The 15,407-nt window shown below is 42.8% G+C and overlaps 1 protein-coding gene across 3 annotated transcripts in view; it reads right to left on the bottom strand.

Annotated features, from left to right (window-relative positions):
* Positions 1 to 15,407, bottom strand: part of COL22A1 (collagen type XXII alpha 1 chain) — a 263,312-nt gene that overhangs the window by 37,565 nt on the left and 210,340 nt on the right. For all 3 annotated transcript variants that reach the window (XM_064442038.1, XM_064442040.1, XM_064442039.1), the window contains 7 exons: positions 14,742 to 14,795; positions 13,102 to 13,155; positions 12,042 to 12,146; positions 11,475 to 11,519; positions 9,277 to 9,354; positions 4,779 to 4,814; positions 3,827 to 3,880 (listed from right to left, as the gene is read on the bottom strand). In XM_064442038.1, the coding sequence (XP_064298108.1) occupies positions 3,827 to 3,880; positions 4,779 to 4,814; positions 9,277 to 9,354; positions 11,475 to 11,519; positions 12,042 to 12,146; positions 13,102 to 13,155; positions 14,742 to 14,795 (426 nt within the window). The remainder of the gene's footprint in view (positions 1 to 3,826; positions 3,881 to 4,778; positions 4,815 to 9,276; positions 9,355 to 11,474; positions 11,520 to 12,041; positions 12,147 to 13,101; positions 13,156 to 14,741; positions 14,796 to 15,407) is intronic.

The following is a 15,407-nucleotide window of genomic DNA, read 5'->3' as shown; positions in this document are numbered from 1 at the left end:
CGGCCATGCACATAACATCACTTAACATGTAGAAATATTTTTCGTAACTCTCAGAATGTGAGACTGGCCAATTTCTCTGAAAGAAGGTATTTAAGGCTATGCTTTTTAAATACTCGATACAGGAATACTGCTTAAAATGTGATATGGATTTTTTTTCCCAGAAGCAAGTGCAAATAATATTTGAAGTAATTGAGGGCATGAAAGTAGGCAGAATACATAATAGTCCTGCTATGGAAGAAATTAGTCCTACTATAGGAAAAAACAAAGACCACAAAATAGCCTAGAGAAAGCACTTTTCAGGCTCTAAGAGCTGGAGCTTTAGTTAATCTGAAAAAAAAATCAAATTTAAAGACAAGGAAATAATGTATATGGGACAAGACAATATGTCCCAGCTTTGTCCCAGAGGAGAATTTGTAGGGATTTATGGACATATTGAATTCTTGAGGACAAATAAACAACAAGTCTTTTGCTAAGAGGAACAGAACAAAACCAAACCATCATCACTGTACTGTAAACTTAGACTAGGATTTTCAAAACCTAAATTTTAATAAAACAAGGCACTGTCCTGAGAACCCCTGACAGTTGATTGAATTGCCAACAGGTGTTTCAAAAGGTGACTTTGGGCAGTGCTATTGCAAAAAATATGGCACGTGATTATTTAGCTTTAGAAAGAAGCTAGAATGTAGTCATGCAAAAAACCCCTATCTAATCACCTATGGGAGATAATTCTGGCCAAAGCTATTGCAAAAGAATTATTGACTCTTCCACTTCCTCAAATACAACTGTAAATCTTATTTAGAGTATCAGGGAATACAACAACATATAGCAGACACTTCCAAGAGCATCTGATGAGTCTGCAACTGGAAAAAAATAATGCGGAGAATAACCTAATGTGTGTAAATGTGATTTAAAATAATTATTCAGTCTCAGAAGAAAACATGGAATACATTTGCAAAGGCCACAGCAAAAAACCAAGATACTGAGGCAAGTCATGAAGGCTTTTGCCACTGAATGGCTTGGGAGTTGCATGGCAAATTCATATTAGAAATTCAAATCAGAGTTTTCCTAACTGATGACGTACTGTTTAAACACAACAGAGTACAAAAATGAGCATGCTTCGAAGAATACAGGAATATTACATTGATACATGAGCACAAAAGCAGAACAAAAAGTCCTTTGTAGCAGTCATAAATGAAAGTGGAGATCAAGAAACTGCAAATGCATGGTCTTGTCAAAAAAGGTATCCCTGCTGTTGTACCAAGAAATGTTGGAATGTGCCCTGCAGTTACATTTACACTTCCTAAAACACAGGTAGAATTGCTTAACAGGTGATCACCCAAAACAGAGAGCGCTCCTAAAAGACATATTGAGTGCAATTAAAACAGTGTAATAGGGGATGTGTTTTGTAAGTACCATAAAGAATGGTTCTGTTTGGGTAATTCTCTATGGGGAAAAGAAAAGATGTGAAGACTCCAGTACTGCCACTCCAAGAGCTAATCAGTGAACACTGATCTAAGTGGAGCCAGAAGGAGACTCAGAAAAGCTGGCTCTGACACTCCTCACACAATACAGTTGTAATAAACCCTTCTGTTGTATTTTCTCTTTAAAAACTCTTGACTAAAAATCTCAACTATCCGAGACAAGGGGGCAGTCAGCAAGACACAATCAATCCTGGATCTGTGGCTGCTCAGGGACAGAGGGTGATGGAGGCAAAGGACCTCAGACGCAAGCTAAGGAAGTGTGGGTTGGATGAGTGGACAGTCACCTCACAGAGAACTGGCTGAAAAACAAAACTCAGAGAGTCGTGTTCAATGGAGCAGAGTCTGTCTGGAGGCCTGTCACCAGTGGTGTTCCCCAGGGGTCTGTGCTGGGTCCAGTCCTGTTCAACGTATTCATCAATGACCTGGACAAAGGGACAGAGCGTCCCCTCAGCAAGTTCGCTGATGACACCAAGCTGGGAGGAGTGGCTGATACACCAGAAGGCTGTGCTGCCATCCAGCGAGACCTGGATAGGCTGGAGAGGTGGGGCAGGGGGAACCTCATGGAGTTCAACAAGAGCAAGTGCAAGGTCCTGCCCCGGGAAGGAACAACCCCCCGCACCAGTACAGGCTGGGGGCTGAACTACTGGAAAGCAGCTCTGCTGAGAAGGACCTGGGAGCGCTGGTGGACAACAAGCTGACCCCAAGCCAGCCGCTGTGCCCTTGTGACCAAGAAGGCCAATGGTGTCCTGGGCTGCATTAAAAGAAGTGTGGCCAGCAGGTCGAGGGAGGTTATTCTCTCCCTCTACTCTGCCTGTGAGTCCATGTCTGGAGTGCTGTGTCCAGATCTGGGCTCCCCAATTCAAGACAGACAGGGAACTACTGGAGAGAGTCCAGCAGAGAGCTAGCAAGATGATCAGGGGACTGGAGCATCTCCCGTATGAGGAAAGGCCAAGAGACCTGGGTCTGTTTAGCCTGGAGAAGAGAAGACTGAGGGGGCAGCTTATCAATGCTTATAAATATCTGAAGTGTGAGTGTGAAAAGAATGGGGCCAGACTCTTTTCAGTGGTGCCCAACGACAGGCCAAGGGGCAACGGGCACAAGTTGGAACACAGGAAGTTCCACCTCAATATGAGAAAGCACTCCTTCCCTGTGTGGGTACCAGAGCAGGGGCACAGGCTGCCCAGGGAGGCTGTGGAGTCCCTTCCCTGGAGACATTCAAACCCCGCCTGGATGCGTTCCTGTGCCCCCTGCTCTGGGTGTGCCTGCTCAAGCAGGGGGTTTGGACGAGATGACCTCCAGAGGTCCCTTCCAACCCCCGCCATTCTGTGATTCTGTGACCACTTCTACTGTCATGGGCTGTGGAGGAATACCCTGGCCACAATCATTTGTTTTGTGACAAAGGGTGCGGAAAGAAAACTAGACCTTCTACTCCAAATACTGCAGGAGGAAAGGAGATCCATCCCATAGGTCAGTACACACCTTAAGGCAGCTGATGTACATCAATAAAGCCACATTAAGATTGAAAATGTCTTGCCATGGATTTCATTAAAACTGGTATCCATTTCAGCCACGACAGCATTATAAAGCAGTGCTGAGAAGGAAAGTTACAGAAGGCCACTGCCCCCTCCCCACAGTGTTCCCTCAACAGGCTCAAATCCAAACATCAAGCCTTTCAAAATCTTCAGAGCCTCCTCACTGGATTTCCTCCAGGACTGGTTTCCACATCACAGAGCTGGATGACCAGCAGAGAAAAAAATACGTTATTTTTTTCTGATTCAACACTGCGACAAAGCCAGGCAGCAAGAGGGGTCAGCTTTCCAGCTGGGAGTCTGCCACTTTTCTCTCTATCCCTCAGCTCCATGACTCACCCACTGAGACAGCAGGAGCGAGGACACACACCAAGAGGTTAAAATGTCATCTCTCATGCACAGTAGCAGCAGCAAAATGAACTAAAAAAGAGCTTTTTAACAGCTCTAGCCCTGTTTTAATAAAAAATATTACAGGTTACTTATCTCAGAGGGTTCTAAGAAGTTCCTAGACAGCTTATCAATCATCCTTTTCCAGTGTGGGATTGCTCCCCAGTGTATGCTGCCAGGTCCCTTCTCCAGTGTCATTTTAAAATAGTTCAGTGGTAAAGTCGACTGTTTTCCTTGAGACAACCCTCGTTAGCCTAACTGTTCCCCCCTGACATCCTAACTTGTAAGAGCTCCACTTCTGCAAATCATCACCCTTGGACCATCCTAGTAACACTCCATTTCTGTGATTGAGTATGAGCACAATTTTTAGGGAAATTAGACTCAGGCATTGGCAAATTTCTTGAGCACTTACACTTTTATTTTACTTACATCCTGGCCAGGGGGCCCCTGTGGTCCAGGGATACCAGGAACACCGCGGAGACCCTGGTAAGGAGAGAACAGACAAACCCAATAATATGAACACTACTTATGAGGTGCTGCTTAGCTGAAGAGAAGAAATCCTCAACGCAATAGTTATTGGGGAAAAAAATTAACAACTATGACAGAGTTTAAGAAAAAAAAAATTAAATCTCACATTGCACTATCACAGTAACAATCGTTTCTGTGCCTCAGGGGAATGTGCATCACTAAAGTCAAGCCTCACATGCCTTGATTGGAAAAGACATAATGAGTCTTTATAGGAGGCAAGTTTATGAACAGGAAGAAAATATGACTGAGCACAGGACTCTAGAGGAGAAAAGAAGGTCCAGCTCTTCAGTGCAAAGCTAGTACAGTGGCTAGGACTGGCTGTTGTGCTAGAAATTCACGCCAGTGTATGCTGAGACCACAGTACACAGTTACTTGTTTCACACCAATGGATTGCAACTTTGCAAAGCTGCCTGTTGAGGAACAATGTGTGTTTGGTGAATACAGAAATGCAGGTTTTTCTGTAAGATTTAAGTCTTTTTTTTTTAAACCTTCGATGCCTTGGCTATAAGGCATAGCAGTATGACTTCAATTACATGCCTTGAAATAGTTTTTTTTTTGATTGAGGGGTTAAACGACTCATTCGTTCTTTTGTAGGACTATTGACAAGTAAGGAAAAGTTCTCACCATGCCAAAAGTCTCGATCAACTCTTTCTCACATCTCAGTATAACAGACAAGTAGCTGGTAATGAACAAGAGAAATTATGTTTGGAGGGTCAGCTACCCTGTGACCCTACCACCCCTGGGCAAAAAAACCTAATCAAACATGCCTTCATGAAATCGCTGGTAGAAACACAGTCAATGTGGTCATCCCCTCCCCATAAAATTTGGGTGTAGTTAGAAAGACATACTGTACCAATGACCCTTTGTCTCCTGGGGGTCCCACAGGGCCCTGCAAACAGAAAAGATATAGCAATAAAAACTCTTAAAATTAACACCCCCCCTTGGCTAATTAGGGTGGGTCCTGAAGCACCAAGATATAAAAAATTGGAGAAGGAAGGGTGAGGAAAAGGAGCAAGTCTGACAGGCTGCTGACACAGACATTGTTAAAGTGTGCAATACTCACAGCAGGTTCTTTAGGGGAAGGATGAAAGGCAAAGCAAGGAAGAAATTGAGGTAGATCATGGAGGAAAAAGGGTGAAAAAAAAAGAGAGAAAAAGGGACCAGAGGGGTCAGCTGTATGCTAACATGATGCTTGACTGACCGAGCCCTGTACTTCATCACCACAGTCATAGAATCATAGGATAGTAGAATATCTCAAGTTGGAAGGGACCCATAAGGATCATTGAGTCCAACTCCTTGCTCCTCACAGGACTACCTAAAACTAAACCATACATCTAACAGCATCGTCCAGATCCCCCTTGAACTCTGACAGTCTTGGTGCTGTGACCACTTCCCTGGGGAGCCTGTTTCGGTGACTGACCACCATCTCAGTGAAGAACCTTTTCCTAATGGCCAGTCTGAACATTCCCTGATGCAGCTTCATTCCATTTCCTCATGTCCTATCGCTGGTCACCAGAGAGAGGAGATCAGCACCTCCCCCTCCCCTGTCCCCCTTGAGGAAGTTGTAGAATGCAATGAGGTCACCACTGAGCCTCCTCTTCTCCAAGCTGAACAAGCCAAGTGACCTCAGCCACTCCTCGCTCCTCATAAGTCTTGCCCTCAGGGCCTTTCACCATCTTGGTCGCCCTCCTCTGGGCACACTCTAACAGTTTGATGTCCTTACATTGAGGTGACCAAAACCGCACACAGTACTCGAGGCGGGGATGCACCAGTCCGGTGCAGAGCGGGACAGTCACCTCCCTCGACTGGCTACCTACGCTGTGCTTGATGCACCCCAGGACATGGTTGGCCCTTTTGGCTGCCAGGGCACACTGTTGACTCATATTCAAGTTTCCACCAACCCAAACCCCCAGATCTCTTTCCGCAGGTCTGCTCTCCAGCTTCTCATTCCCCAGGTTTTATGCGTAAGCAGGATTACACCATCCTGGGTGGGGGATCCTGCACTTGGTCTTGTTGAACTCCATATGGTTGGTGATTGCCCAGCTCTCTAGTCTACCCAGATCTCTTTGTAAGGCCTCTCTAGCCCCAAGGGAGTCCACAATTCCTCCTAGTTTAGTATCATCGGCAAGCTTACTTAATATATATTTGATTCCCGCATCCAGATCATTTATAAAAGCATTGAAAAGCACTTACCCTAAAACTGAGCCCTGGGAACCCCACTGGTGACTGGCTGCCAGCCTGATGTAACCCCATTTACTATATTCTCATTAAATCCTATTTGTTACACTCTTCAGCATGGGTGAGTTCATGGATCTGAGCTAATGTCATCGAATCTTAATGAGTTTCAAGCCAGATGAGCTGGTGAGTAGGGGAGGTCTGGGTGGCAGCAACTGGGCTGCGAGGCTGTGAACCCAGGAGGCTCACAGATCTGGGTGCCAGTAACTTGAGGACCCTGGGGTGTGGAGGCCTGGGTACTGAGCAGAGCAGGTGTCCAAGACCAGCTGCTGGAAAAATCCACATTTCATGTATATATTCCAACAGTCACCTTCAAACCTTCTCAGCCAAACAGGAGGAGCAGGATTAAGACATTCTTGCTCATGTTTCTGAGAGTGCTGTTCAGGTTTATATGAGTGTTGATAAAGGCATTATTCTCTGCACCGGTCTGCGCAGTCGCACGCATGTTTGCGTATGCGTGTGCATTGCATATGCGAATGCCCATTGGGTACGATGCCACGTGCTCAGCCTTGCTACTGGATGGACCTGGGGACACAGAACCACAACACCCTCGCATCTGTTGGGCTGGGACAGGACAATTCCCCCAGGTCCTGAAGACCACTGTATTCAGCTACCTCTAAGGCAAGGGAAAGCATACCATGGGACATGTGTGCTCTTTAAATGAGGTCAAAGCAGGGAGTCCAGTGGGTTTGCATATGCTATTTGTTTGGGGATGCAAGTTAAAAAGATGCAACTGAGTAGAGTGAGCCACTAGAAGGTATCCGCTTCTATAGGAACACCACAGAAGGGACGCAGTACCCATATCCAGCATGGATGAGTCAATCTGGTATTCCAAACACACCCAAAACAAGGCTTGACCTTACATCTCTGGGACTGTGTTTGAACAAATTGGCTCACACTATGACTCCTCTCCCTTTGGTTTCTATTTCAGGCACATTAATTCACTAATCCTCATACAGTCCCCCATGCAAGAAGCCTTAATACTCTGCTCAAGCAAAGGCTAAATACATAATTCCAAACCCATAGTAATATGAACAGGGCAAGGCAGAGCAAAAGCATTCTACTTTTTCAGCACATGAGTCCATTAGGCAACTTCAGCATAAGCATGTGAATTCACCCATTTCTCCAAGCTTTTGGTTCATTTGGGAAGAACACACTCTGCTGATACTCAGTTTACGGCTCAGTGTTATGTAAATAGTAACTCAGTACTTCAGCAAAGTAAAAATATCCTCACCTATACATACCTTTTAAGCAAGGAGCAAAGCCTCAGTGAGATTGAGGGCACAGGAGGAAACAGGGTGAGGACTCCAATTAAAAAGAGGTGCTGGCTCTCAGCTCTGAAGCTGGAAGTATTATACACACAATTTTGTCACATCGCTCTAAAGGGTATAGGCTGACACTTTTAATTCAGTGTGTAATATGCACTGAGGCAGCTCCACTGACTTTATTATATCTTTTTCCGTGGGACTCAGACTCTGTGAAAGCCTGATGGATTCAAGGTTATAGACCGTTTTTCAAATTCCAGAGTCTTTGCACTGGAGCTGAGGTTGTGATGAATCTACATCATAATAGTTCTTTAAAAAAAAAAAGTATTTAGTGAAGCAGATTAAATAAATAAAAACAAATCAAATAGGGAATAGTGTGGCATGTAGGTGGCTACTCATCCTGACAGTGGTCAAACAATGATGACACAGAAAAAAGTGATCTTCTGGTGTGAGACAAGTGATGTCTACACTTGGAGTCAAGTTCTTAGTCACCTGTGTTCATGGATATGCAGATGCTAAAGCCCAAATGAAGAATAACTTTGTTGTCTGGTGTACATCAGCATGCAGAAGTGAACCCTACCCCTCTACTGAATCTAAAAATCAGTAATTAAAAACTAGACACAGTCTAGTGGCTTTCAAACAAGCCAGTTACTTATTTGCTAATTTCATTTTAATTTTGATATTAATGACTGAACATTAAGAAATGCGATAACATCACTGTTCCTTAGTTAGGCAATAAATAACACCCAGCAATTCTTCAGTCAAGGGGAACCCTGTGAGGAGCATGAAGGCCTCGACACAGTCAACAGTGTGAAACATGCCTGACCCAGTCTGCTTTACCTTATAGAGCATTCAGAATGGTAAAAGCAAATATTAAGTGGAGATACACCTCAGAAACCTAGATTTGTCAACCAGTATTACACAACAATATGACTTACCATTTCAAGGTAATTTCCTGTACTAATTGGGAAATTTATATCTAGATAACCAGAGAATGAAAACATTTACTGTGATTGGCACAGTATCATGGCATGTACAATGGGAAGCGAAAGAATGCAAGATCTCAGATGTCCTCTAGCAATTACAGCTAGGAATGAAGTTTGCTTCCTCCAAAACATATTTCTCTTGCAAATTCAGTGCATATCTTGAGGACTCAGAGCAGGGCTACAGTCAGAGCACTCCCAAATACTCCTCATCTCAAGAGGAGCTGTACAGGACAAGTACTGGAATGACTGAAGCCCAGTGATATGAAAATCCAAACTTTTCAGAGCAGACTCCCAGATATACCTCGTGGCCTATGGATACAGGAGGTGAGGGCTGAGCTGCGTGAGGTCCAACTAAACATTTGTGGGAAATTATGGGGATGATGGCTCTCTTGGAACGCAGCAATTAAAGCAATCCGATTTTTTATTTCCCTATCAGAGTGCTGACCATATCACTGATGTGGGCACGTGTGTCACACTCATCCCTTCTAACAGGGTGACAGCAAGGTTACGTCTGCCCAGCAGACCAGACCTGCTGGCTCAGCACAGATCTCGACTCACATCTACAGCCGATGTGTCAAGATGATGCAGAAGAGTCAGGAGTAACAGCCAGTGGTATCAACCACTCCTACAGCACTTCTCTGCCTTTCTCTTTCAACTCAAACTGAATGCATCAAAAGCCCTCACAACAGATGTGTAGAGATCTGAGCCATGAATGGCAGCCTCTGGACTAGTTTGTAGTTTACATCTTCAGAGGGTAAAATATCCCACAGGCTTGTGGCACAGCTGAGCCCAGGGAACCCATTCCCCAGATGGCGATTGGTAAGTTTTTGCCTTGTCAGAGGTTGCAGCAGCATCTGCTACTTACAGGGGGTCCAGCCAGACCGATTCCTGGCACGCCTCTGTCTCCCGGCTGTCCAGGGAGGCCAGGAGCTCCCCTCTCACCCTGAAACAAAGGAAGAAGTTAAAGGCTTAGTGCACTGTTGAGAAAATGTGCTGAAATGCAATCAGGTTTTACAACATAACACTCATACACCCTGACCTGATCCTGCCCATGGAGGAACGGTATCAGGTGGTGTCAGCGTGGGGATATGGCACAGTTACCGTCACATCATGCCCCCTTCCTCCACATGAGCCCCAGCCCACTTCTGTGAGCTCTCACACAACGCCAGTGCGTGCTGCACCACGTCACTGAGCAGAACACAGCCTCTACAAGTATTTTAACTTATCTTAGTGCACAGCATCCAATTTCCAGCATTTACCGTTGCCTGCAGGGTATTAGGCACTCTCCTTGGCTTGGGGAAACACTAAGCACCATAACGCGCTTTTCTTTCGCTGTGTTTCTATGGTAGATGGCAAACTTGCAAACATTGCTAACTAGAGATTATTTATCTGGGTAAGACAGAATTAGAGATGTTTGGTTACATCTTAATATTCTCCTTTCCTTTACCAACAGAAACCTACTCACAGAAGAATATGAATAATTTTTATGAAAAAATAATTCAGTAGTTCTACCACTCTTTCTAGACGACTATACTATAAAAGGAGAGACCTCCCTTCTAGAAAAGAAGGTTTTCAATAGTAAAATCTGTGAAGCGCAAACAACTTGACACTGCGTTGTAGACGGAGGGCTAAGAAAGAATTCAGATGCGATACTTAAATTTAACATCAGTTCCCTCGTCATAGGGAGAAATAAATTAAGATTTTTATGGATTGTATTGCAGTTGTGAGATTTGGTCTGCCAATCTCACTGGCAGTAGACTTATAACAATGAATTTTATTTATGCTATTTATTATTACACTATTTCCAGCTATGTAGAAGCATGATAGAAAAATTGTTACCCATTAATTCTGCCCACCCAAAATTCAGTCTGCAATATCTTCTAATTTTTTTCCCTTTCTTTCTTCCTTCTTAAACTAATCTTACATTACAAAGAAAAAATACCGCAAGGACAGTGAGAGAAAATGTATTCTGATTAGTTCAAACACTCTGGCAGATCCCTTATCTGTTATTTTATTCAATAACATAATTTGAGTAGAAAATGTTCAATAGTATTTTCCCAAGCACAATTAAGGTTCTTACCATCTTGTATTGATATTGAATAGAATATTTAATGAGATTTCTTCTAGTGGTTTTTTTTTCTGACTTTTGTATTAATTCTCAGTCTATTATTCTGTGTGTGTTCTGAACTGTCAAAGATATATAGAACTGACTACAGTGCATTTATACAGAATGCAGCAAACCGAAAAGAAAACATTTCACAACAGTTTGGCTATTTCAAAAATCTGGGACCTAGATGGATCTAGCTCATACTGCTATATTCCTACTTATATCATTTACTGAACCTGTTTCAACATCCTATTTTTCTTCCAATCCAGATCAGGACACAGTCATTTCAAAGAGGAGAATTTCTGACACATCTGATTGAAGATTCAAGCACAATCCAGATGACACTCCCAGAAGGTTTTTGCTGTTTTATTCCTTTCTCTATTTGCTGTCTACTTATAAGGGAATAAACATTCTTTTCAGCTGAAATTAGTGTCATTAACTTAATCAAATAGCTACTCTTTGCCTTAACTGCAATATAGGAGGGCAAACAAGGACTATCTGGTCCCATTAAAAAATAAATCACATTCTCCTTGAGAGAGGTGAAGGAAATGAATGCTGCGGAGGACTGCTCTTTGAGGGGCTGACAGACAGCCTCAGGAGTAGGTCATCCTTTAGCTATGAAAGGTCTCTTTGCTGTGTGGATTAAAGGTCCCCAGTCACAGTCTCCCTGAGAAAGTGTGCAGCATTTAGTCGTAGTACATGTTGAATTCACATAATGCTGGAAGAAATTTTAAACACGGAAAGCGAGCACAGCTAATTCATATCTCAATATTTACACCTACAGACATATTGGAATAATAAAGAACCTCCTAAATGGCTAGAAGTCCATTTTTGAGTGAAAGTTTTACAAACTCTGTATTCCAGTGAAAAACAGACCATGTTTTCACCATAACTTTTTCTCCAGTTCAAGTGATGGAAAGAAGTAGTCCACAATGAACAATAAAGCCCACACTCACCTTATGTCCAAAAGGTCCTGGCAAGCCTGGTGGGCCTCTTTGCCCCTAAAGTGACAGAGCCAAAACCAGAAAACAGTCACCATGCAGCCAAAGAGGAGCCTGGACTTTGAGATAGTCAAGGCAGCAAGCATCCCACCACCCCCCTCCTTGCCTCACACTGTCCTGGCAATATTTTACTGATAACACCTAAGCAAATTATATAATCTGCTAATTTGGCTACAATAAAATAACTTTAGAGAAATTCCGTCAAGCTAAGCATTTTTTTGCTGATCACAAGGACAACGGTTACTCCTAGTGGAAGCCTCCATTTCCAATGGCCACCATGGCACACTGAAGGGGGTTTAATGTTCAGAAATACAGCTTCAGCTCTCTCTGCCTTTTTGGATGCAGCAATGTGATCTGCAGCGATTTGCACAACCAGGCCTTTTACCTCTTCAGCAGACAGCCCGTGAGCTCTTGTGACAATGAAGCCTAACTCTACCAAAAATACACGGTTCTCCTGCAAAAGTCATGCTCATCTATCTTACATTGAACTACTCAGGCACAGAACTTGCCAGCAGTACTTACCTGTTCTCCATCTTTACCCTTACCAGGCAAACCCGGCTCGCCAGCAGGCCCTGGCTCACCAGCTGGACCAGGTAAACCGACTTTTCCTTCTTTTCCAGGATCACCCTGTAGAAGACAATCCAGGAAAACCCTTAGTAGCATACTAAAGACTAATGTCTCAGGTCTTTCACTGGGACTGAAACTTTTGTGCCTTGTCATCTGAATTTCTCTTGGTATCATAGGAAATCCTCTTTTAGAGGAAGCCTTTTCTTTCAGTAATCTCAAGGTATTTGTAATTTTCCTTAAGGAAAGTAAGAAGAGACTTCAAAATATTTTGGGAACCAGCTATATGAGAGAGCCCTTGGTCCACACATGACCCTGAGGTAGATCTCAGTCGTCTGGAAGATCATTTGACTGAAGGGGCTGGGATTCATCCCCTTCTAAACTCTCTATATATGTATACATGGGCCTCTGTTTCTGATTAATCATTCCTACTCCAGCGAACAAAGATCAGGACTCCAGCATGCTGGGCACTGTGCAACGTATAAGCAAATTACAAACCCCTGACCTCAGAGAGCTCATTGCCTAGCTATGAGATGGGACATAACAGTTAGCCAAGGCAGGCAAAAGGTAAGCGAGGGTGCACTGGAAAGCTGAACTAACGGTCCAGTTACAACAGTGTATCAGGAAAGCAGAAATCTGAGATTCATAACCATGAAAGCCAGTTTTTCTTCCAGCTTTGGATTGACAGTGGTGAACAGCAGGTACTTAAAACACCAAATGCCCACTCTCATCAGACAGTGAGTGCAATGAAGATCATCATTGCACAAATGTGTGGCAGTGACTTCACTGCATCCAGTTGTATCTCAGTGGTTTTATTAGGTAAATTATAAAGCTGCAGCAGGATGAAAACCTTACAGCATGTGTAATGGAGGGAGTCAGACAAGATGATCTAACAAGCCCATGTATATTAACCATCCATGAATCTATGAATTCACTTCCCAGTTCAGACTGCTTCTTTCCCGGGTTATTTAAAATGCCCAAGAAGAAAAGAAACAAATCCACGAAAGAACAAACTCACCTTTTCCCCCTTTGCTCCCTCCTTTCCTGGTAGTCCAGGGTCTCCAGGCACACCCTGGAGAGAAAAGAACTATAAAGCTAAAAAAGCTAAAAACTTTCTTTTTAGGCAGTATTTGATCCTAAAGCAAATGGATAGACCCATAGGTTCAGTAAAATCTATCTCAAGGATTAGTATCAGTTCTACGTTTCACAGTACAGACAACCTGTGTTCCAGAGAACACCACAGAAAAGATGTGTACAAAGTGCTTAAATGGGGGTGGGGGGTTGGGGTGTTCAGTATAAAAAAGAGCTGAACAGCAAAAGCAGAAAAAGAGCTAATCCCAGGTTTGGGGATTCTCTTTGTACCAATAACTACTTTTTAAATTCTGTTAAATCCTCAGCAGTTCCCAATCCATTACCAACAAATACCCAATCATCACCTCTGTATCAGAAAAGCCAAAAGTCTCACAATATGAATTTTTTATGGCTACTGCTCTCCAAAGCTGTGCATTGGAAAACATAGCTACGTTCATTTTACCCTCTCCTTCAGTATTCAGTCTTGGCAGATCTTGAAGGATTCCTTGTCAAAACATAGATGATTTAGAGCTCCAGATTAAATACTGTAGCTTTCTAACTCACCAGAATATGAGTTAGCAGTATGGAGTGGTACTCCATTTTAAGATGTGAAATGATGCCTTGGCACCAGTAAGATTGAACTGACCTCCTTACAGGGTGGTTGTGATAATTATTTTCTTTTTGGCACCAGTAAAAATTATTTCTGACTACATTAGCTTTTATAGGTAATATATTGCTTTTACTGTATAGAAGTTTGCTTAAAGGAATATGAAATTGGAAAAAGTCTTTATTTTTTATATCACCTTTCAATTTGAAAATAAATCACTACATTAATACAATTAAATCAAATGCACCTTAACAATCAGTAGAAAGGCAATTTAAAATTTCTTTTTTTCCCAGGTAATAAATTCTGCCTTAAAGAGCCCTCTGTGCTAAACCACTGGGCCTGAATACATTATAACATGGGGTCTAACTGCTGTTTTTCACTTACTCTGGTGTAAGCCCAGAGAACCCCAGGCGCTAGAAAGAAAATTACTGGTGGAGCAGGGAGTAGAGTTAGTCCAAAGGTTTTTTTGCAAACATGAAAAGCTGTATCATGCACAACTCAGTAATGTTGATAAACATCTACTGAAGTAAGGATGACACCGTATTGATTTCAAGGATTTGATTGTAGGATCAAATACTTACATGCTTTCATAATAAAAATGGGAGATTATCATACAATTTTTATACCAAGAAGTCATGGTTTCAAAAGGAAAGGACAAATGAAAATGAGGCGAAGGAAACAAAACCAGAGAGACAATAAACATCACAGTATTTCTCTTGAAGAGCTGGCAGCAAAAATTGCTTCTGACAATTTGGTGAGGAATGAAGCAGCTCCATGCCTCCCTCTTTCTGCAAATAAATATTTTTCATGGGTACACCACTCCCAGGTGCCTCCAGATCTTTCAGTTCGACCATTAAAGTAGGGTAATGAAACGCAGCCTTTTGAACCTGATAGTAAACCCTGTGGAAGGGAAAACTGAACATATTAAATAAAGAAAATAGGGCACAGATGGGAAAACAAATATACTGGTGCGTACATACCACATTTCCTGGCAAGCCTCTTGGACCTGGGGGCCCTGCTGGTCCAGTCACGCCCTGTTTTAAGAAATGAAATATGTGTGCATATATAATTCACAACTTGTACCACCACAGGAACAAGATGTTCCAAGCGAGATTCGAGTTCATGTCAGACAAGGTGTTGTACAAGCACAAAGCAAAACCCAGCATTTTTGTGAAACACTTTGTAGTGTAAAGAACCATGAAACAATACAAAATGGATGAAGACTCTCTTTGGGAGCTTAAAATTGCCCTCCATCAAACTAAATCTAGCTGAGATACAGGAAGAAAAGTCTGGGTCTGAAACATCAAAAGAACGGTATGTTGATTTATCATTAGGATAAAAATCTAGGTCAACAAAATATGCTTTGTTGACTATTCTACCTTTCTCTACTCTGGGGAACAAAATCTGAAAACACTCATTTGCACTAAATAGATGAACAACTCAAACCATTCAGAGTGTTACGGTTCTGAATTGCAGGTCTTTTCTGTCTGCAAGTGAAAGCTTTTTAGGGTGGGAAAGCCAATATGTGGCTGGCATGGGGGGCATGAGAGGACATGTATTTGGGGATTTACGTCCCCATAGAGATGCACGTTTGGGGTTACTAGGCTATATTTAGACATTTTCCTCTATACCTGACTATATCAGGT

The sequence above is a fragment of the Phalacrocorax carbo genome, chromosome 2 (genome assembly GCF_963921805.1).
Source record: "Phalacrocorax carbo chromosome 2, bPhaCar2.1, whole genome shotgun sequence".
Taxonomy (NCBI): domain Eukaryota; kingdom Metazoa; phylum Chordata; class Aves; order Suliformes; family Phalacrocoracidae; genus Phalacrocorax; species Phalacrocorax carbo.
The sequence above is the reverse complement of the archived record's forward strand: the minus strand, read 5'-3'. Positions and strand labels throughout refer to the sequence as shown.